General features: G+C 38.1%; 1 protein-coding gene across 3 annotated transcripts in view; it reads right to left on the bottom strand.

Moving 5' to 3' along the window:
- The window catches only part of LOC138751863 (extended synaptotagmin-2-A-like), a 246,502-nt gene that overhangs the window by 92,329 nt on the left and 130,071 nt on the right, over window positions 1–24,102 (bottom strand). For all 3 annotated transcript variants that reach the window (XM_069914724.1, XM_069914725.1, XM_069914726.1), the window contains 2 exons: window positions 3,980–4,052; window positions 3,081–3,170 (listed from right to left, as the gene is read on the bottom strand). In XM_069914724.1, coding sequence (XP_069770825.1) covers window positions 3,081–3,170; window positions 3,980–4,052 — 163 coding nt within the window. The remainder of the gene's footprint in view (window positions 1–3,080; window positions 3,171–3,979; window positions 4,053–24,102) is intronic.

Below are 24,102 nucleotides of genomic sequence, written 5' to 3'. Positions count from 1 at the left end.
CAGTGCATTTTCACATATAGTTTTGATATCAAGATCTTGAGTTCTCCACTCAATTTCTTTTGCTTACAAGTGGTTTACCTGTTGTATGCACTGAGAAACAAAATCAATCACGAAACTGGGAAATGAAATAAATCAAATGTGTGACCCCACTCTGAAAGTACTCAAGAGCGAATCATGTACAAACTGCACAAATTTAGGAACATCATACATTTGAAAAGAGTATTGAAATAGCTCAGGAAATCGTGTTTAACAAATTATTTCAAATGGATAACATTTTTTTTGTTTGTTTTTCTTTAATTTTATTTTAAAAATTTTCCATACCTGTAATCATAGCCAAATGTAAAATACAGTAGTCAAATATGATGGTATAAAATATGATAGTATAAAATCCAGCCCTCCAACCCCCTGTCCTCAAGAAAAGAAAAGGAAGAAAAAAGAAAAAACATAGAAAAAAGAAAGATAAAGAAAAGCAAGGATAGAAACTTGGTTGCCAGAAGACACCCCTCACCACATGGCTCTGACCATTTGTATGTTATAATACTTCTAAGGAGGTTAACGAGGTTTGAAGTTTAGGGAAAACATCAATAAATTAATTCCCGTAATTTGTAAATACAGGTGCCAATTAAAAAAAAATACATAACATATTTATTTCTCAGATTTTTAGTAATCTTCTCAAGAAGAACACAACTATGTATTTCTGCATTCCATCTCTCCATACCTAAATGGGTGTTTGATTCCCATGTTACTGCTATACATTTTCTTGTTATTGCCAAATCAATTTTTACAAATTCTTTTTGATATATAGATATTTTCAATTTTGGTCTTATCCCTTTAATATTACCTAATAAAAATAACATTGGGTTCTGTGGGAATTAATTCCTGTAACCTGTTCTAAAAAAAATTGCCAAATGTAACCAAAAGGGTCTCACTTTAGGACAGTACCAAGTAGAATGTAAAAAAAGTACCTATCAACTGGCCTCATCCAAAACATTTGTCTGATAAATCTGATTTCAATCTATTTAACTTCTGTGGTGTGAGATATAATTTATGCAAAAAATTATATTGAACAAAACTGTATCTAACATTTATAGTGGTTGTCATACTATCTCGACATAATTGACCCATTTTGTTCATCAATATTAATATTTAAAACTGTCTCCCATTACTGACTGGACCTATGTATCCCTTGTTTAGGAATCCCCTTCTTCAATAAAGTGTACATAGCTGGAATAATTTTCTTTATATGTCTATTACATATCAGCATTTCCACAACACCACATTTCAGTAATAACAGTTTTAGACCAAATTTATCTCTTAAATAAGTCCTTAACTGATAATAACTAAACAGTTTCTTATTTTGTATCCCATATTTATTTTTTAATTGTTCAAATGACATTAAATTTCTTCCTTTGTAACAATTTTCTATATATATAATTCCTTTGTGAGACCAAATGTTTAAAAATTGATTATCTATTGAAAATGGAATGTCGATTTTCTATCAAAGACATTTTAGGCAGGACAACCACTCCACCCCCCCTCCCCCACCATTCCAATTTTGTTGTTTACCTCATTCCAGATATTAATCAAATGTTTCAAGAAAGGGCTTCCCTCTCCCCAGATATAAATTTTGATTCCCATTTATATATAAAGTCTTCCAATATTCTCTCTCCTATCTAATCAATTTCTATTTTAATCCATGCTGGCTTTTCCCACTCATCAAAAAATTAAGCAAGAAATCTCATACGAGCTGCCATATAAAATTTTTAAAATTTGGTAACTGTAAACTCCTAACTCAAGCTTCCATGTCAGTTTATCTAAAGAAACTCAATATCTTACCCTTCCAAAGAAAAGTATATATTTATTTAATTCTTGAAAAAGCTTTTGTGGTATCATTATTGGTAATATTTGAAATAGGTATTTTACTCTAGGAAATATGTTCATTTTAACACAATTGGCTCTACACAATAATATTATTGGGCGTATCTTCTACTTATTCATATCTTCTCCAATTTTCTTAAGTAAAAGTAAATAATTCAATTCATATAAATTATTTAATTTATTATCTACTCATGTCCCAAAATATTTTATTCCATTCGTCGGCCATTTGAATTGAGGATTGTGGTGGCGAACATCGCGACGCAGGCGAACCGACTCCGCGTTTGTCACGGCCGCAGAGCAGCCACGTCAAAATGGCGCCGCTGGGTTTTGCTTCTCTCGTCGCACACGCACTCGGTTGTATGGTTAGGTCACTGCCCACGCAGAGGCGGGACTTGCTGGCCGCCTTATAAGGCGCAGCACAGGTTTTTGAAAATAAACCGTTGGAAGCGAAACTGGTTCACAGTGTGTAGTCTTTTTCTTTCACTCCCTCTCTGTAGTTATTGCTACAGTATCTTGTTGGCACTGAGTGTAAACCCCTATAGTAAAGGATATAATTTATCCCAATTTACTTTGTAACCTGATACTTTCCCATATTCCTCTAGTCTTTAAGTATAATTTACTAACGAACCTATTGGTTCTGTCAAATAAATCAAAACATCATCAGCAAATAAATTAATTTTATATTCCTCTTGCTTAATTTTATAACTTTTAAGATCAGGATCAGCTCAAATCAATTCTGCAAGTGGTTAACATGGATAACATTGATAACACCAACAGAGGATGTTGCATTATAGGCATTAGGAAGTCCACGTGGAAGCCCAATGATTTCTCTGCCTATGACAGTCTGACACACATCATGTTCCTATTTCTAATAAAACAGAATTGCTCAGTTACAATTGGAAGAGTTTAAGGTCTGCTTCAACAAATGCTTATGGGATAGAAATTCAAATTCCAACTTGTACATAAAGCCATTTTTCTCATTCTACCCTTCTGATTGTCACATGTGTTCTATGGTGGTTTAGCTATTAGAAATTTTTGGTACTCGTGTGTAACCACTCAACTCCAAATGTTGCAGAAGTTATTTCGTCTTATATATCATGCAAGCATGCATAAGAATATACAATGCACAGTAGCTTGGAGAGAATAACAAACTTTATTTTAACGTTGAGTCAACCACAAACTTAGTTGATAGCTATACTCACAGGTCTGCGGAGAAAGAAGAGTGTTATTGCCCCAATCAGTGGCATGTCACCAATAAGTGGTTCCAGAACAACTCGAAGTGTGCCATTCATCTGCAAGAGTATTCATACGATCACATTTCAGAAACATCATCTATTTTCACAGATTAATATATACCTAAATTGTCTTCATTACATTTCACAGGTACCCAGAATTTTCAAGAGTCTTTAACCATTGAAGTCACTAATGTTACAATGCCACATTATAAAAAGATGCCTCAGTTATATATTTATATTTGGGAGTGGAAGACTCCTGTTTTGCAGGAAATTAATCCCAGGTGAACATTAAAAACCTGTTTAAAAATAGTACAATCAAGGGAACATCAAGGTAGGCAGAAACACGAAAATACACCTATGAGGAAGACTTCACAACTGATACAGCGAAGAGAGAAATCCTACAGTCAAACTTTTCTGGTACAATTAGAAAAATAAGATAGAAAGCGTAATCCATTAATACATTTTCCTCGATTTACATCATCAGACAAAAAGCCTGAAGATTATGTAACATTTTCTGATGTAGGAGAAATAATGCCCATTAAGCAGCTCAAAGCATAATTCATGGATAAAAGTGGCATTCAAAGCCATTTCTCTGTCACTTCAGGATCTATTCCACCAACGCTGCATCCTTTCCACACCTCCCGAGTGAAGTGACTGTAAAATTTCCAATCCTTGATCATGCAAAGTTTCACCATATTGATCCTTCTCCATCCCTCTCCACCATGCCCCATTAAGAGAGGCGAAACCCCGTTCAACGTTGAGCACAAAGCTGTTAATCTCACTGCTGAAACGTATCCAATATACAGATAATTATACTTCACAAGAGCTGCAGAACAACCTTAAGAATCAGAGAGTAAGACACCCACCTGGATGCCTTTCACACCAGCTCTGCAAAAATACCTTTTGATCTCGAGGTCTATATCACAGTTTCCAACGTAACTGAGAAAGTAACGAAAATATGGTGTAACAGCAATATGACAAAGGTTTTTTTTTCAGTTAAATCAAACAGCAATCTGAAAGCCTGCAAAAAAAAAATTAAGGACATTAATGCAAACAGGAAGCAATGCAGACACTATCTCCATAGGATCATTTTGCTCCAGGAACAGGTGATTAAAGTAATTTCTCAAGGTGAAAGAGGAACAGATTTTCATAAGACCACAAAACCTTGGAGCAGAATTAAGCTACAGTATTTAGCACATCAGGTCTCCTCTGCCATTCAAATCACAGCTAATGTATTTTTCCTTTCAAGCCCTTTCTCTTACCTTCTCCCCATAACTTCTGATGTTCTTATTAATGAATAACCTATCAACCTCTGCTTTAAATCTACTCAATCATTTCAGTTCCACTGTCCTTTGTGGCAACAAATTCTACAGATTCAGCACCCTCTGGCTAAAGGAACCTCTCCTCATCTCTCTGTTCTAAAAGGTTGTCTTTTTATTGAGGCTGAAGCCCTGGTCGTAGATTCTCCCATGACAGGAAACATCTTCTCCACATTTACTCTATCCAGCCCTTTCAATATTAGGTAGGTTTCAAGGAGATTTCCCCCCTCATTCTTCTAAACTCTGGTAAGTACAGGCCCAGAGCCATCAAATGCCCCTCCTATGTGAACCCACTCAGTTCCAGAATCACACTCATAAAACTCCTCTGAACCCTCTCCAATGTTGGCACTCGTTAGATATGGGGCCCAAAATTGCACATTTGGATTTTCTATTCTAGACCTCCTGAAATGAATGCTAATATTGGATTTGCCTTCCTTCTAACTGATTCAACCTCCAAGTTAACCTTTAGGGAATCCTGAACTAGGACTTCCAAGTCCTTTTGGTCCAATGCTTTCCGAATTCTTTCCCCATTTAGAAAATAGACAACATCTTTATTCCATCCACCAAAGTGTTTGACCATACACTTCCCTCTAATGTATTCTATCTGTCATTTCTTTGCTCATTCTCCCTACACTTCTCAGTCCTTCTGCAGTTCCATATTTCTTCAACACTATCCAATCCTCCACCTATCTTCTTATCATCTGCAAACTTGGGCACAAATCCATCAATTCAGTCAACTAAATGATTTACATTCAGCCTAAAAAAGTAGTGGAACCGACATCGACCCCTGCAGAAGAGCCCTAGGGCCAGCCAGAACTGCCCCCCTTTATTCCCACTCTTTGCGTTCTGGCAGTCAGCCAATATTCTATCCATGCTACCTTTCCCATAATTCTCCAGTCTTGTTCAGTGGCCTTATATGTGGTACCTTGTCAAAGGCCTTCTAAAAATTAAAATAATCCACTGACGCTCCCTTATTTGTTCTTCTCATTACTTCCTCAAAGAACTCCAACAGATTTGTCAGGCAACTATGCTGACTTCGGCCTATTTTATCTTGTGCACAAATTTAACATGCAATGAAACCACTGTTTTTTTTACCACAGAATATAATGCCTTATCCAAGTTTATATTTTATCAGTTTTACCAACTCAACATCTGCAGATTTTCTTGTTTAAGAATAAAAATTATGAAAGTTATGTAAAAGAAAATAACAAGACAAATTCATATTTGTTTTTATTCTATAAAAAAACAATGTTCTTCACAATTTACGAGCCTGATTCATGGCCAAACATTATGATGGGAGTGACACAATATAAGTTACAATGTAATGATCATACAAACATAGAAAATTTACAGCACAATACAGGCCCTTTGGCCCACAAAGTTGTGCTGAACATGTCCTTATCTTAGAAATTACTGGGCTTTCCCATTGCTCTCTATTTTTCTAACCTCCATGTACAAAAGTCTTTTAAAGGACTCTAATGCATCCACCTCCATTATTGTTGCCGGCAGCCCATTCCACGCACCCACTACTCTGTGCGTAAAAAAATCTTGCCCCTGACATGTCCTCTGTATCTACTCCCTAGCACCTTAAACCTGTGCCTCTTGTGGCAACTATTTCAGCCCTGGGAAAAGGCCTCTATCTAAGCGATCAATGCTTCTCATCATCTTAAACAACTCTATCAGGTCACCTCTCATTCTCTGCCGCTCCAAAGGGAAAAGGCCAAGTTCACTCAATCTGTTTTCATAAGGCAGGCAACATTCTTGTGAACCTCCTCTGCACCTTTTTTATGGCTTCCACATTCTTCTGGTAATGAGGTGACCAGAACTGCACACAGTACTCCAAGTGGGGTCTGACCAGGGTCAAAAATAGCTACAACATTACCTTTCACTCCTAAATTCAATGAAGGCCAATACACCATATGCCTTCTTAACCACAGAATCAACCTGCACAGCTGCTTTGAGCGTCCTATGGACTCGGACCCCAAGATCTCTCTGATCCTACATACTATATTCTGTCATCATATTTGACCTACCAAAATGAACCAGTTCACATTTAGGTTGAACTCCATCTGCCACCTCTCAGCCAAGTTTTGCATCCTATTAATGTCTCGCTGTAACCTCTGACAGCCCTGACACTATCCATAACACCCCAACCTTTGAGTTATCAGTAAACTTACTAACCATCCCTCCACTTCCTCATCCAGGTCACTTATAAAAATCAGAGTCAGGGTCCAAGAACAGATCCCTGAGGACCACCACTGGTCACCGACCTCCATGCAGAATATGACCCATCTCGAACCACTCTTTGCCTTCTGTGGGTAAGCCAGTTCCGGATCCACAAAGCAATGTCCCCTTGGATCCAATGCCTCTTACTTTCTCAATAAACCTTGCAGGGGTACCTTATCAAATGCCTTGCTGAAATCCATATACACCACGTCTACTGCTCTTCCTTTATCAACATGTTTAGTCACATCCTAAAAAAAATTAAATCAGTTTCATAAAGCACGACCTGTCCTTGACAAAGCATTCCTAATCATATTATATTCTCAAAATGTTCATAAATCCTGCCTCTCAGCATCTTCTCCATCAACTTACCAATCACTGAAGTAAGACTCACTGCTCTATAATTTCCTGAGCTATCTCTACTCCTTTTCTTGAATAAAGAAACAACATCCACCACCCTCCAATCCTCTGAAACCTCTCCCAGCCCCAAAGATCATTGTTAGAGATTCAGCAATCTCCTCCCTCGTCTCCCACAGTAGTCTGCGGACATCTCATCCGCACCCAGCGACTTATCCAACTTGATGCTTTCCAAAAGCTCCAGCACATCCTTTCTCTTAATATCTACATGCTCAAGCTTTTCAGTCTGCTGCAAGTCATCTCTACAATCACCGAGATCCTTTTCTATAGTAAATACTGAAGTATTCATTAAGCTCCTCTGTTATTTCCTCCAGTTCCATACACACTTTCCCACTGTCACACTTAACCTCTTGCTCTTCACATACCTATAGAATGTTTGGGGATTTCCTTAATCCTGCCCGCCAAGGCATTCTCCTAATTTCCTTTTAAAACTCCTTCATGTTAGCCTTATAATATTCTAGATCACTAACATTACCAAGCTCTCTGAACCTTTTGTAAGCTTTTCTTATCTTCTTGACTGGATTGCACCTAAATCCAAACGGTGTCAACATTTTGGCAAGTATTTTTGGTGCAGCAGTGGGGCAAGGTTTAAACTAATTTGGCAGGGGTGTGGGAACCAGAGTGATACGGAAAAGGGTAGGGAAGATAAAGTAATGGCCAGGAAAAGTAAAATAGGAAAAGTAATGTTGGGAGGAGAAAGTAAAAAATCAGATGGTGCAGTGAGTTTTCGGGTCAATGATAGTGTTAAGAAAAGTACAAATTAAAATAGTGGGCAGAAAAATCAAAAGAAAAGGTTACAGAAGTCACTAGATATTAAAAGGACAAAGAGCATCAGGGCACTTTATCTGAATGCCCGCAGTATTAGAAATAAGGTTAGTGAACTTGAGGCGCAAATCGGTACCCATGCCTATGATTTGGTAGCCATCACGGAAACATGGCTACAAGGTGACCCTAAATGGGAATTAAACTTTCAAGGGTAGCAGGTGGTGCAAAGAGATAGACAGGATGGTAAGGGAGGTGGAGTTGCACTCTTAATCAAAGATGAGCTCCAGGCAATAGTGAGGGATGATATAAGATCTAAAGAGCATAATGTTGAGTCCATTTGGGTAGAGATAAAGAATAACAAAGGGAAAAATTATTGGTAGGTGTTATCTATCACCCACCAAATAACAATAGTTTAGTGGCACAGGAAATAAATAGAGAGATAAGTGAGGCATGTAATAATGATACAGCAGTAGTCATGGGTGACTAACTTCCACATAGATTGGGAAAATCAAGTTGGTCGTGGGAGTCTGGAAGAGGACTTCATAGAACGCATCCGCAATAGCTTTCTTGAGCAGTATGTTTAGGAACCAACAAGAGAAAATGCTCTCCTGGATCTAGTGTTTTGCAATGAGATAGGTAGAGTAAATGATGTAATAGTCAGAGACCATCTGGGAAATAGCGATCATAGTATGATTGAATTTCTCATTCAGATGGAAGGGTCTAAAACTAATATATTATGCTTAAACAGGGGTGACTACCATAGGATGAGGGAGGAATTGGGCAGAGTGGACTGGGAGCACAGGCTAATTGATGAAACAGTTGAAGAACAGTGGAAGATTTTCAAAGAAATATTTTGTAATGCTCAACAAAAATATATTCCGGTCAGGAAAAAGGGCAGCAAGGGAGGGAAAAATCAACTGTGGTTAACAAAGAAAATAAAGGAAAGTATAAAATTGAAGGCGCAGGTGTACAAAGCTGCAAAGAGCAGTGGGAAACTGGAAGATTGGGAAAACTTTAAGAGACACAAGGGTTACAAAGTGGGTAATAAGAAATGTGAAGAAGGATTATGAAAGTAAATTGGCACAAAATATAAAAACAGAAAGCAAAAAATTTTATAAATATTAAAACGGAAGAGGGTGGCCAGAGTTAACATAGGACCCTTGGAGGATGAGAAAGGAAAACTGGTAGCAAAAAAAAAGGAAATGGCCGAGGCATTAAACAAATATTTTGTGTCAGTCTTCACGGTGGAAGACATGTCCAGCATGCCCAAGTGTGGAGTTAATGTTGGGGAAGGCCTTGATAAAATAGTTGTTACAAAGGAAGTAGTGATGGAGAAACTAATGGGACTAAAGCCAGACAAATCACCTGGTCCTGATGATATGCATCCAAGGGTTCTGAAGGAAGTTATAGTTGATAGCATTGGTGGTCATATACCAAAATTCCTTGGAATTTGGGCAGGTCCCGGCAGACTGGAAGACAGCAAATGTCACGCCACTTTTTAAGAAGGGATGTAGGCAGAAGACTGGAAATTATCGGCCAATTAGCTTGACGTCTGTCGTTGGAAAAATGCTTGTAGCCGTCATTAAAGATGAAATAGTGAAACTTTTGGAACATAAGGGTTCAATCAGGCAGATGCAGCATGGTTTTAGAAAGGGAAGATCTTGTTTGACAAACTTGTTAGGATTCTTTGAGGATATAATGGGTGCAGTGGATAGAGGGGAACAGGTTGATGTTGTATATTTGGATTTCAAGAAAGCGTTTGATAAGGTGCCGCACAAGAGTCTTATCAGTAAGTTACAGGAAAGTGGAGTCCGGGGAAGTATATTGGCATGGATCGAAAATTGGTTGTCTGACAGGAGGCAGAGAGTTGAGATAAGTGGGAGTTTTTCAGGTTGGCAGAGAGTGGTAAGTGGGGTGCCGCAGGGGTCGGTGCTAGACCCACAACTGTTCATCATTTACATTGATGACTTGGAGGAGGGGACAAAATGTGGTGTAGCCAAGTTTGCAGATGACATTTAATTGAGTGGAAGAGCAAATTGTAATGAGGATGTGGAGAGTCTGCAGAGGGATAGAGTTAAGCTGGATGAGTGGGCAAAGGTCTGGCAGATGGAGTACAATGTTAGTAAGTGTGAGGTTATCCACTTTGGCAAGAAAAATAAAAGAGCTGAATATTATTTAAAGGGTGAAAAACTACAGCATGCTGTTGTGCAGAGGGACTTGGGAGGGCTTGTGCATGAATCGCAAAAAGTTAGGTTGCAGGTGCAGCAGGTTATTAAGAAGGCAAATAGAATGTTGGCCTTCATCGCTAGAGGAATTGAATTCAGGAGTAGGGAGGTAATGTTGCAACTGTATAAGGTACAGGTGAGACTGCACCTGGAGTACTGTGTCCAGTTCTGATCTCCATATTTGAGGAAGGATATACTGGCTTTGGAGACGGTCCAGAGGAGGTTTACTAGGCTGATCCCTGGGATGAAGGGGTTGACTTATGATGAAAGATTAAATCGTCTAGGATTGTATTCGCTCGAGTTAAGAAGAATGAGAGGAGATCTTATAGAAACATATAGGATTATGAAGGGTATGGATAGGATAGATGTAGGAAGGTTTTTTTGAGCTGGCCGGGGAAACTAAAACGAGAGTACACAGTCTCAAGATTCGGGGGAGTAGATTTAGGACAGAGATGAAGCAAAAATAGTTTTTCCCAGAGAGTAGTAAATGTTTGGAATTCTCTAACCAGGGAAGTGGTTGAGGCTGCTTCATTAAACATATTTAAAATTCGGTTTGATAAATTTTTACATGACAGAGGAATTAGGGGATATGGGGAGAAGGCAGGTAGGTGGAGTTAGGTCATAAATTAGATCAGCCATGATCTTACTGAATAGCGGAGGAGGCTCGATGGTCCATTTTTGGCCTACTCCTATTCCTACTTCCTATGTTCATATTGTTTACAGCCTTTGTACATCATGGTTCCTGTAACCTACCATACCTATGAATATTTGTCACATTTCTTTTGTACTTTTCCCTGAGAACATCTGTTCTCAATTTAAGCTTCCAATTTACTGCCTTACTCCAATTAAACATTTTTCTAACTTGTCTGTTCCTATCTGTCTCCAATGCTATTGTAAAAGAGATAGAATTTCGATCACTATCTCCAAAATGCTCTCCTACTGAGAGGTCTGACATCTGACCAGGTTAATTTCCCAATATCAAATCAAGTACAGACTCTCCTCTTGTAGGCTTATCGACATATTGTGTCATGAAACCTTCCTAAACACACCTAAGAAACTCCACCTCATCTAAACCCCTTGCTCGAGGACAGTGTTTCTCAACCAGGGTTCCCTGGAACCCTTGGGTTCCGCAAGAGGTTGCTAGGAGTTCCATGAGAAACAGTGATAAAAAGGCTAATTTGAGTAATTTATGCTTAATTTTATATTCGTAATTTTACTATACACGGATGGCATATTATTGGAAAATACTTGATTATTATAATAAAGGCTTCAACCTCTTATATTATTTAAAATGAAAACCTTGGTGTGAGGTCTCATAAACGAGCAGTATTTTGTTTTTGCGTTGCCAATAAATTTGACAAAAAAGGGGTCATTTTTTCCTTAAACAAGTTATCTGAAAAAAAACCATAATATTTACCACGTGAACTACGATAAAAATATAAAAGAGTTAGATATTAATAATGGTATATAATAATTTTTATGCAGGGGTTCCCTGAAACATGAAAACCATTTCAAGGGTTCCACAAGGGTAAAAAGGTTGAGAAACACTGCTCGAGGGAGATCCAATCAATATTTGGGAAATTAAAATCTCCCATCAGGACAACTCTGTTATTACTACACCTTCACAGAATCAGTTTCCCTATCTGCTCATTGATATCCCTGCTTGCACTGTGTGGCCTCTAAAAAACACCCAGTAAAGTAATTGACCCCTTCCTATTCCTAACCTCCACCCACAGAGTCTCTGCAGTCAATCCCTCCATGACGTCCTCCTTTTTTGCAGCCGTGACACTACCTCTGATCAAGAGTGCCACGCCTCCACCTCTTTTGCCTCCCTCTCTGTCCTTTCTGAAACATCTAAAACCCAGCACTTGAAGTAACCAATCCTGTCCCTGAGACATTCAAGTCTCCGTAATGGCCACCATATCATAGATTCAAATATTAATCCATGCTCTAAGCTCATCCTTGCGTTAAAATAGCACCTCAACCGATGTGTCTGAGCACTTCCCTTCTCTATCAACCTGCCAATCCTCCTTTACACACTGTCTCCCAGGTTTTCTCTATTTGCAAGCCAACCTCCTCTTCCCCAGTCTCTTCAGTTCAATTCCCACACTCCAACAATTCTAGTTTAAACTCTCCCCAGTAGCAGTAGTAAGTTTATAGCAAGAAATGCTGGAAAATGCAGCTGATCACTATGTTATAGCTGGTGGTTATCTGACTAAAACAATGGCTCTCATACAACTACAGTCTGATCTGTGGAAGAAAGTCAAAATCACTAACATCAACTGTTCTTAAAACTTCTCAACTAATTATTTGGATGGCTATGAAAGCTGTTGCCAGTACCTTTGGGGAAAAATATATTCAAAATCGTAATTCACTTTTGCCATGAAATGATTTATTGATGGCTACCTTGAAAATCCAACTTTTGTTTCAGGAAAGCTCAATAAATAAAAATACCACTGATTTGACAACCTGTTAATTTTACTGATGAAACAAATAACTCAACAAATAAAAGCAAATAAATATTGAATCTCACCACAAGATCGAAATGCAACATTAAAATGAATTTTTGACAGCACAACAAAATATATTAGTGTTGCAGCAAATTAGACATAATAATATAACACAACAAATCAGAGAGAGTGGTTTGGCTATGTGACAAGTGTGGATAGTTCCTACCATTACGCATACCCTGAAATACATTTCTTAAAATACATCATCTACACAAGCTGAAATGAAATTCAAAAAAATCTATTGATGTACAAACAAATCTACATCAAGCTGATTCTAGATCAGCATATTTTCCACAAAAGACACAAGGAACATTGCTTGATTTTTTTTTCTGATAAGGTGAAATACAATTTAGCTGAGAAAATTTGCAAATAATGTCTATAGCATTGTTTAAAAATAAATTTATAAAAACAAAATGTGTGGAGGCGTGGCCATTTGAAGGACTTAGACAAACATGTTTTGATTGAGCTCTCCATGGCATGGCCATGTGAAGGACTTAGACATGTTTTGATCAAGCTCTCTGTGAAGAGTATCAAAAAGATGATTCAAATTTTAAAATTAAGGATTTTTTTCACTAAAAAATGGACAAAATAAGTACTAAGAAACCAAGGCATCTGAGAACAAAAACTGAAAAAGTTGCTACTCAACCAGGAACATCAAGCAAAAGCCTGAAAGGGAGCAGAGCACGAGTGGCCTTGGGACCGGCAGACCCTGGCAGAGCTGGGGAGTCGGGACAAGAACTAAATATTATCCTGGAAAAGATGGAAAACTCTAGCAACTAAATTGTTGGTGTCGAAAATTTAATGAGAAACATGATTGAAAGGATGACTGAAATTAAAGAAACCGTTGAAGACATAATAGAAAGAATGACCCACGCAGAAGCAGACTTGCTAAAAACAGGATAAGCTAAAAGCTTTGGAGAAAGATACGAAGCAATGGGAGTCGGACAGACATGGTCTGATGGACAAGATCGACACCATGGAGATTTTAGCAGATGAAATAACATCCAAATTATTGGACTGAAAGAAGGAATCGAGGGAAGAGATCTGGTGAACTTCTTTGAAACATGCTGGGAGTCCTGGGAGAAGACAAATTCAGAGAAAAATTGCATATTGAAAGGGCTCACTGGACCTCAGTGTGACAGATTGTTATATTTTAAATTGTCTATAGATATATTTTAAAGGAGATAAATTGTGGAAGGTATTTTTTAGTGTAGGTCACAAACAAACTCTTCAACACAGATCTCATTTAAAATTCCACAGCTCTGCTCAAGCCCAATAGTCCAGGCTCCAAGTGTCTGCAAAAATTTTGAAGAATACCTATAGAGACTTCACAAGTAGGTGTAAATTGGACATGCTGTGGCGTAATAGATTATTGTTTTGGAAAGCAAGAGGTGAACGGACTTGGAAGATTAGGTCCGATGCTGCAGTCTGTCAGAATGGAGTTTGCTGTTCTAGGAAGGTCATGTGGTTTTGCAAGCAGAGAGTCAAACAGGCTTTTCTCTGAGAGAGTGAGAGAGAGAGAGAGAGAGAGAGAGAGAGAGAGAGAGAGAGAAAGAGAAAGAGAATTCAGTTCTACAGTTCAGCAGCAGCACCTGGGACGAACTTGACAAGCTGGCAAGCTTGTGGAAAAGACTAATTTTGAAGATGGGTTTGAGTTCTTAGTTCAGCCTCTTCAAAGCCCTTATGATCCATATTAGAAGAGATGGCTGGCTGTATAATGTTTCACTTGAAATAAGACAAACAGAAAGGAACTCTGTGGTCACCTGAAAGAAAGAGGTTATCATCTGGAAAACCCTGAAGGGGTAATTTTCTTCGGCAAGATGCTGAAGTTGCTAATCAGAAGGAATATCAGTTTGTGTGTGTCCAACAAGCAACAAATCTCTCTCTGAAAACCAACAAGACCTTCCTTTTTTTAAAAAAACTTTATTTATTTAAAGAATCGTTAAAAAAACAACATACAATCCAATAAGAACAATTTTGTATAAGTATATTAAAAAAACCCCACCCCACCCTCCCACCCCATCAGCCAGCTCTCTTAAGGAGAGCCAAATATAAATGAAAAGAAAAACTGAAAGTATTTACAATAAATCAAAGTATATCTAAATGCATATATTCCAAATAAGGAACAATTTATTAACAAAAAAAGAATAATTATCATGCAAATTATGTGTAATTTTTTCCATAATAATACAAGCTTTCAATTCATTTTGCCAGCGTATTATACTAATCTCTATATTATCTTTCCATGTACTAGCTACACATTTTTGTGCTACAGACAACACTAAATGTACAAATGCAATTTGAAACTTATCCATCCCCTTAAAGAAACCATATAACCCAATAAAAAAATGGATGGGTCTAATGGTAGTTTAATATTATATAATTTTTCTAAAACTAACCTAATTCCTTCCCAAAATTGTTGTACTTTAACACAAGACCAAAGAGCATGTAAAAAAGTTCCAGTAAACAAGAATCCAAGTTACTAAAACCATATTTTTAAAAATTTCTCTGGAGTTAAATATAACTGATGTAAAAAATTATAATTAACCATTCCATGTTGTACATTCATCAATTTAGTTACACTATCATAACATTTCCAAAAAAATAAAGGTTAAATCACTTTCCCATTTAAGCTTAGACTTCTCCCATTCTGGTTTATCCTTACTATCTTGTAACACTTGGTACATAACTGAAATATAAGCCTTCTTTGGTATAGAGGAAATCAAGGATTCAAATTTTGTCAATACAGGTAAAATCATCTCTACCATAAATATCTTTTACCAAAGCTCTAAGCTGGTAATACACAAACAAATAATTTTCAGATATATCAAATCGTTCCCTCTACTGGTTAAGAGAAAGAAGTTATCCTTCCTCAAAACAATCCTGCAATGTCTTTATACCCTTAGAGTCCCAACTCTTTAAATGATTATTGAACATTGAAAAAAGAATAAGCTGATTATTATATAATGGGGTTAAAATTGATAATTTACCTTTTGATCCTAAAATCTTATTTCCTTTAGTCCAAACCTTTAACAAATGTTTTAATACTGGCATATTACATTCCCGCAACAGATTCATATTCCATCGAAATATAAATTAATGCACCTCAACTTCAGAAATACAAGACATCTCCACTTTTGCCCAACTTGGAGGTTGATCCATGTCCATCAACCTGCTAACAAATTTCAACTGAGCTGCTTCATAATAATTTTGAAAATGAGGGAACTGAAGTCCACCTAATGCATATTTCCATGTGAGTTTATACAATGCTATTCACGGTAATTTACCTTTCCATAAAAATTCCCTCACCGTTTTATTTAAATCCTGGAAAAAAACCCTTTGAGAGGGAACATGGTATCGACTGAAATAAATATTGAATTCGGGGAAAAATATTCATCTTAATACAGTTTACATGACCAATTAAGGTTAACGGAAGATCTTTCCATTTAATTAAATCTGCTTTAGTCTTTTTTTAATAAAGAAACATAAATTAACTTATATAAAGATTGATAATCAGCATTTACAATTACTCCTAAATATTTGAGTTTATCTGACCATTTTAATTTTATAATACTTTTATATTCTGAATAGTCACCCTCTCCAACTGGCAAAATTTCACTCTTATCCCAATTAACTTTATATCCAGAAATTTCTCCAAATTGTAATAAACATTCCTGCAATTGTGACAATGGCTGTTTTGGTTCTGTCAAATATATCAAGACATCATCAGCAAATAAATTAATCTTATATTCCTCATCCATAACTCTCATCCCTCTTATCTTTTCATTCTGTTTTATCATTTGAGATAATGGTTCAATAGCCAATGCAAACAAGGCTGGTGACAATGGACAACCTTGCCGAGTCGAACGTGTCAATTTAAATGGTAAAGAAACGACCATTTGTCATCACCATGCCAATTGGGTTTGAATATAAAGCTTTAACCCAACCAATAAAAAAAGGCCCAAATTTAAATTTCTCTAACACCTTAAATAAAAAATCCCATTCGACCCTATCAAAGGCTTTTCCCCATCTAGCGCAACCATCCATTCTATTGGATGGTTGGACTGTTTTCGATATGCATTGACCAAACTTATCAACCAAAGGATGTTATCTGACGCATTCCTATTCTTAATAAAACCTGTTTGATCAATATGTATCAACTTAGGTAGGTACTCAGCAAGCTGATTTGCTAACATTTTTGCTATAATTTTATAATCTACATTCAATAAAGAAAAAGATCTATTCGAAGACACTTTCAATGGATCTCTAACTTTTATCAGAATTACAGTGATTAAAGCACTCGAACATCCCCAAATACAGAAGATTTTATAAAATTCCACAGAAAATCCATCATCCCCTGATGACTTTCCATTTGGCATCTTCCTGTATAGCCTCCTTAATCTCAAAATCTGTAAACGGAGGTTCCAATTCCATAACATCTTCATCCCCTAATACCGGTAACATTAATTTAGATAAATAAGATTCAATAAAACCATTATCCTGCTTCCCCTCAAAAGTATATAATGTTTGATAGAATGAATAAAAGTGGTCATCAATTTCCTGAGGTTTATATGTAACTATTGAATTTTTTTAACAGCATTAATGGTCCGCGATACCTGTTCCATTTTTAATAGCCATGCAAGTACCTTATGTGCTCTCTCCCCCAATTCATAATAATGCTGCTTAGATCGATTAAATAAACACTCAAATTGATAGGTTTTTAATGTATTGTAACATAATTTCAAATTTGCCAAAGCCGCTTTTTTATCTTCTGTCATATCTTTCTGAAAATCTTTCTCTAACTCAGCAATTCGTATCACCAACTCCAAACTTTCTGCCATATATTGTTTCTTAACTTTCGCAGTATAACTAGTAATCTGCCCTCTTAAATAAGCTTTCAAAGCATCCCATAATACAAAACAACAATCTACAGAATTAACATTCTCAGCCAAAAACAAAGTAATCTGTTCTTTAAACTCTGTTTTTTTCAATAACATTGTATTAAACCTCCATTTGTAGGATGAACTTGCGCAGGAAAAAAAACAATAAAGAATGATCTGATATAACCCTACTTTTATATTCAGCCTGTAATATTCTACCCTGTAAATGTGCCGATACCAAAAAAAATTCTATTCTGGAAAATGAATCATGTCGAAATGAATCAAAAGAGAAATCTTTCTCCGTAGGATTAACTCTTCTCCAAATATCCACCAAATCAAAGCCCCAATTTGTATCGCCATCTTTGATTTCCTGATACTTTTTGGGGACCTATCCAATAAAGGATCCAGAACACAATTAAAATATCCCTGACTAGAATATTTTCATCAGCCTGATTTAACAAAAATGCTTCTGAAATAAAACGTTCATTATCTCTATTAGGTGCATAAACATTAAGCAAAGTCCAAGCTTCAGTAAAAATTTTATAGTTCATCCTCAAAACTCTCCCAGCATTTCCCTCCAAAGATTGTAATTCAAATGACAAACTCTTATGAATTAAAATCGCTATGCCTCTCGCCTTAGAAATTAAAAGAAGAAAACACATGACCAACCCAATCTCTCTTTAATTTCAAGTGTTCTTTTTCAGTCAAATGTTTTTCTTGCAAAAAAAAATCAACTTTCATTTTTTTTTTATATAGGTCAATACTCGCTTCCGTTTAATTGTATTATTCAACCCCTGAACATTAATTTTAAATTCAACATTTCTACAAACTAACAATATATTCACCCACTATAAAATATCGCTTCCCTTATAAATATTTAAAATCACAAACCCTCCTCTAAGAACATCAAATAAAGAAAAATAAAGAAAAAAAATCACCCCTTAAAAAAAAACACCCAAAGGTAGTAACGCCCTAAAAATCTGGGTGTGGTAAAACTCACTAGCAGCAGATGACTGTCAAAGATTTCAGTGCCATCCACCCCTGCCCCCCACCCCCCCCCCAGCCAGACATATGTTCATTTTTCAGTGAAACACAATCAAATATAATAAATATAATCAACTCAATGATTCCAGTCCCAATGACTGTTCCAGGTCTTCAATATCAAGAAGACTTTGTGTCAGCTCTTCTTTCTTTCCATTCTTTCCATGCTACCCATTCCCATTCCCATTTGCCCTTCTTTGAGGTGAAAAAGATTGAAGGTCGACCATTCCGTCATAAATCTGGCAATGATGATGCATTAATGCATGATGATCATTTTCAAAAAATTGAGATTGAAAATTGCCATAAAAAACTTTTAACACCGCAGGGTAACGAAAAGCAAATTTATAACCCTTCCGCCACAATACTTCTTTGGCTGAGTTAAATTCCCGACATCGCCTAATAGTTTTTTGACTCAAATCTGCATAAAAAAATACTCCATTATTTTGAATCATTGCAGTTTGACTTTGTCGTGCCTTCTGCACCGCCAGTCGTAATATCATTTCCCTATCTTGGCATTTCAAACAATGAATTAAAACCACCCGTGGTGATTGTCCTGAAAACGGCTTCTTCCTTAGTGCTCTATGTGCTCGATCCAACTCCAAACCTTCTGGAAAAAACTCCTTGCCCAACATCTCAGGAATCCACTTCTTGAATAATTTTATCGGATCAGAACCTTCAATATTTTCTGGGAGACCCACTATTTTTACATTATTCCTCCGACTTTGATTTTCCAATGAATCAATTTTCGTCAATAATTCCTTTTTCTGAATCCCCAATCCACAAAAGAATCCTCCACTTTTTCCCTATTACGATCCACTTAATTTTTACATTAAAAAAAACTGCTTCAATTTTGTTAAAATTATCTTGTACCGTATCTACTGATTTTATACATCTATTAACATCACTTTTAACTATAGTCATATCTTGCTTCATATTTGTCATTTCTTCACACATTGTACTCATTTTAGTTTTCATTTCCAAAAATCCTCGAGTCATCTGTTTCGACATATTATCCATTTGTTAAACAATCCCTTCCAAAACAGCACACACAGAATCCATTCCGGGTTCCATCAACTCCCTTTGAGGCCTACATTCCTTAGTCTCAACCTCTATTTGTTCCTGTGTACTTCCCAGTAAAGTTAGGTCCTCTTCTTCTTCAGTCATAATCGGTCCTCTTCCGGTGTGGCTGTGGGTCTGAACACCCGAGGACGGTACACCAACCTCGTCGGGGTGCCATCGCTCAGGCTCCCCCACAGCCCACACCCATTCCAATAAGTCGTGTACCCTTGAAGCACCACGCATGCCCAGTAGAACCACCAATCATGCAAGTGCGTCCCCTGACGCTACAATGCGCGTCCCCGGTTCACCCGGCAACATCGCGGGCTCAAGGGTTCCTCTCTCGGCTGGACCGCCCCCACGCCTGGCTTCATAGGAGAGCGGGCCAGCACCAGCCGAACTTGTCGTCAAGTCGGTGCCATCTTGCAGAGGCAGGATCAGCGCCGGCGTCATACTTAGCCGAGCAGGAGTCCTCTGAGGCCTGGGGACTCCCATCGACGACTCTGTGGTTTCAACTGGACAGGTAGGGCTCAATTTTTATAAGGTAGTTTCTTCTGTAATTGAGCTTTCATTTTTTTTACATTAGTAGCCATTACAGTCCTCAGTCCTCCAGTATTCCAAAAACTGTAAATACTACTTTTAATCACTTCTGTAATTTTAAAAACAGGTATTTAAAAAAACTAGCTTGGGGAGGGTGGATTTGCTCGTCTGTCTTCTACGCCATCTTGCCACGCCCACCCCACAACACGACAAGAACCTTCCTGAGCAGTAACCATTTATCTTTCGAGCACACCAAAGCCTGTTGAAAATTCAAAAATGTTAAATTTTGTGCACAGTATAAGAATTGACTGATACTAGTGAACGGAGGAGTGAGAAGTGAGATTGGACTGTGAATCAAAGAACTTTTCTGAACTTACACACACATTACATACACGTGCACTTAGAATTAGAACGGGGTTAAGTTAGGTTAATAGTAATAAGTTAAAGTTTGATCCTGTTTTCATGTTTAAAGATAATTAAAAGTAACTTTTGTTTAACCATTTGTCTTAATGAATTTCTATCGGTCCCTGGTGATCTGCGACCATGACTGGTTCTGTTAAGACAGGGGTGTCAAACTCAAATTCACGGAGGGCCAAAATTAAAAACTTGGACTAAGTCGAGGGCCGAACTAAATATTTATTGAAAATTTTCAACAACATCTGCATGTTTTCTCTTCTTTCAACATATGTAATGTTAAACTTTAGGATATAACTTTAGGAGGATAATGTTACAGGTCAGGAGTAGGTAGCTCAAGTTCACCCTTTGCTTGACCTGAGGGAAACCTATTTGGTCCCTGTGGAGATGTAGTCAGCATTCACAGGCTGTGTCCATTTTGGCCTGCATCAGGACTCAGCATTTCCTGCTCACTCCTCAGGCTCTAGGCCTCTATTCACCCTCGACCCCCCATCCCTCTACTTGACCAGTCCTTTACCCAACCTCTACTCACCCCTCACTCCACTCGCTCTGCCTCTACCCACCCCATCCTATACACGCCCCTCTACTGCCTCTCCCCTCAATCTGTTCCTCCCTCTACCTGTCTCTCACCCTCCAATCACCCCTCCCCTACTCGCCCTGCCCCTCCCCTTTTACCTCTTCCCTATCCACCCCTCCTTCTACTCATCCCCCCCTCTAACTGCCCCTCGCACCACCATAACTTCCCCTGCCCATTACTCCTCACCTACACCCTCTGCCCACCCCTGCTTACCCACCCACTCAGGCCCAGCACGCTGCCGACCAGCCTTTGCGGACAGCCACCATCTCTCTCTTCACGTGCAGGGCCGAACCAGCCGTCCCTGGGGTCCGCGCGGGTGCAAGCGCTGAAGGCCGTGGCGACCGGGAGAAGTGCGCTCGCGCTGTGGAAGGGCCGTCCGGTGCCAGTCGTGCGGGGCTCGCGGTGCCCAGGGGCCGTGCGTAGCCTGCCATGTCTGTCGCACCGACAGGAAATCACAGGCGCTCGCCCATCCGCCGCACCGCTCGACAGGTGGGAGAAGTGACTGGTTCTGCGGGGAGCCTTCCAACCGGTTTGCCGGCTGATGACATCGACAGACTTCTCGTGTTACAATTTCTCGTGTTACAATGGGGAAGGATGTGCAATGAAGGGGGAGGATGGTGGGGGTGACATTACCATAAAACAGCATCGGCTCTCGCTGCAGGGCGGGCCACCTCTAATACATTTTTGAAATGATCTTGCGGGCCAAATATATTTATATCACGGGCCAAATTTGGCCCACGGGCCAGAGTTTGACATGTGTGTGTTAAGACTTCTGAGTTAGATAGATAAATAGAGAGATAACTTTTATTGTCATTGCACAAGTACAACAAAATTGAACACACATCCTGATGGTGCACACATACATCAAACACTAAAATATCGGGGAAGTCACGTGATGGAGTAGTGGCCGGACGGTGAACTCCAGCCCTCTCCAGAAAAGTTGAAAAAAATAAAGGAAAGCACAAAGGCACAAAAATAAAAATTAAAGTAAAGTGAATATAAAGGTGGAAAGAAGATGGCGATGAAAAAAGAAAAGTTGAAACCAACGGTAAGAAGAGAGGAAGAGAAGACAACGGAAGAAGGAGAAGGCCTTACCTGTTCGAAGAGGCCCGCGGTGGAGAGAGAAGCCCGCTCCCTCAGGTCGGTAGAAAGTGGACTACAAAAATGGCTCGCTGAGCCGAGTAAAAGTGCGCCACCGCGCATGCAAAAAACACACCGACGGGAGGGGCGACCAGCTGGGGAGTCGATCTCCACAGCTGGCAATGACAGCTACAGAACAGCAGCAGCAAGAGGAGAACATAGAAGACAACGAAAACAAGAAAGAAGAGAAGAAAAAGAAAACAAAGAAACAACAGATGGCCAACCAAGAGGAAGAAGAAGAGGAAGAGGAAGAGTACAGTGAAATGGAAGAAGAAGGGAAAGGCAAGACAATGGAAATATTTTCTCTTATTAAAGAATACATGGATTCATTTAAAGAATGGCAAGCACAAGAAGTTAGTGATTTAAGAAGAAGAATAAACAGTACAGAAGAGAAAGTGAATAAAATAGATATGACCATATCAGAAATAGGAAAAAGAATGGACAAGGTGGAAGAACGAGAAGCAGCAGTAGAAATGGAGATAGAGGACTTAAAAAAGAAATTAGAAGAATCTAATAAAAAAGTTAAAGAGACACAAGAGCTGTTAGCTCAGAAAATAGATATAATGGAAAATTATAACAGAAGAAATAATATAAAGATAGTGGGCCTTAAGGAAGATGAAGAAGGCAAGAATATAAGAGAGTTTATAAAAGATTGGATCCCCAGGATCTTAGGATGTCCAGAACTACAGCAAGAAATGGAAATAGAAAGGGCCCAAAGAGCATTAGCCTTTAAACCACAACCACAACAAAAGCCAAGATCCATTTTAGTAAAATTCCTAAGATATACTACAAGAGAAAAGGTACTGAAGAAAACAATGGAGAAAGTAAGAGAGAACAACAAGCCACTGGAGTACAAAGGGCGAAAAAATTTTATTTATCCAGATATAAGTTTTGAACTCCTGAAGAAGAGAAAGGAGTTCAATACAGCAAAGGCGATTTTATGGAAGAAAGGGTATAAATTTATACTAAAGCATCCAGCGGTATTGAAAATATTTATTCCAGGACAGCAAAACAGACTATTCTCGGATCCAGAGGAAGCACGAAAATTTGCAGAACAATTACAAAATAAACTGAGAGATGAAGACGTGTAACGAGAATACAAAAGACTGCGAACTAAAAAGACACATAAGTTTTGAACTCCTGAAGAAGAGGAAGGAGTTCAATACAGCGAAAACGATCTTATGGAAAAAAGGATATAAATTTATGTTAAGGTACCCAGCAGTACTTAAAATAATGATTCCAGGGCAACAAAACAGACTATTCTCGGATCCAGAGGAAGCAAGGAAATTTGCAGAACAACTACAAAACAAGCAGAGAGATGAAGACATGTAATAAGAGTAAAAATGACCACGATCTATATGTATGTGTGTAAAGGGGTATATGTGTGTATATATATAGTGTGCATACATGAATGTATCCGTATTTAGAGGAAAATATATAGAGTACAGACAAGAATTAATAAGGGAGGGAAATGGAATAGAGGGAATAAGGAGGGAATTAAAAGAGTGACCTTTGTTACATATGAAAATTGAAATCTTTTCTGGGGCGGCTGGGTAGGGAGGAGTTACGGTCTCTGCAAAATCAGCTGACGTTTGCGAGTGAATTCGCAAATCCAAATGAAGAGGGGAGATGTGGTTGTCCGACAAGGGATAAAGGACAACTCAGGAGGGGGAGGGGAGATTGGGGTTAAAGAAGTTTTAAATAGGAGAATAGGGAAAATGTTTGATGTTTTAGAAATGTTGTCTTATAAAGTGTTCAAAACAAGAAAGCAGAAATGGATAAGAAGGAAAGGTAATGATGGAGAAACCGAAAGGGAAGATAAACAAAGTATAAAATGGCTACGCTGAACTATATGACTTTAAATATTAACGGAATACATAAC

This window comes from Narcine bancroftii, chromosome 1, assembly GCF_036971445.1.
Source record: "Narcine bancroftii isolate sNarBan1 chromosome 1, sNarBan1.hap1, whole genome shotgun sequence".
Taxonomy (NCBI): domain Eukaryota; kingdom Metazoa; phylum Chordata; class Chondrichthyes; order Torpediniformes; family Narcinidae; genus Narcine; species Narcine bancroftii.
This window is presented reverse-complemented; position numbering and strand designations above follow the sequence as displayed.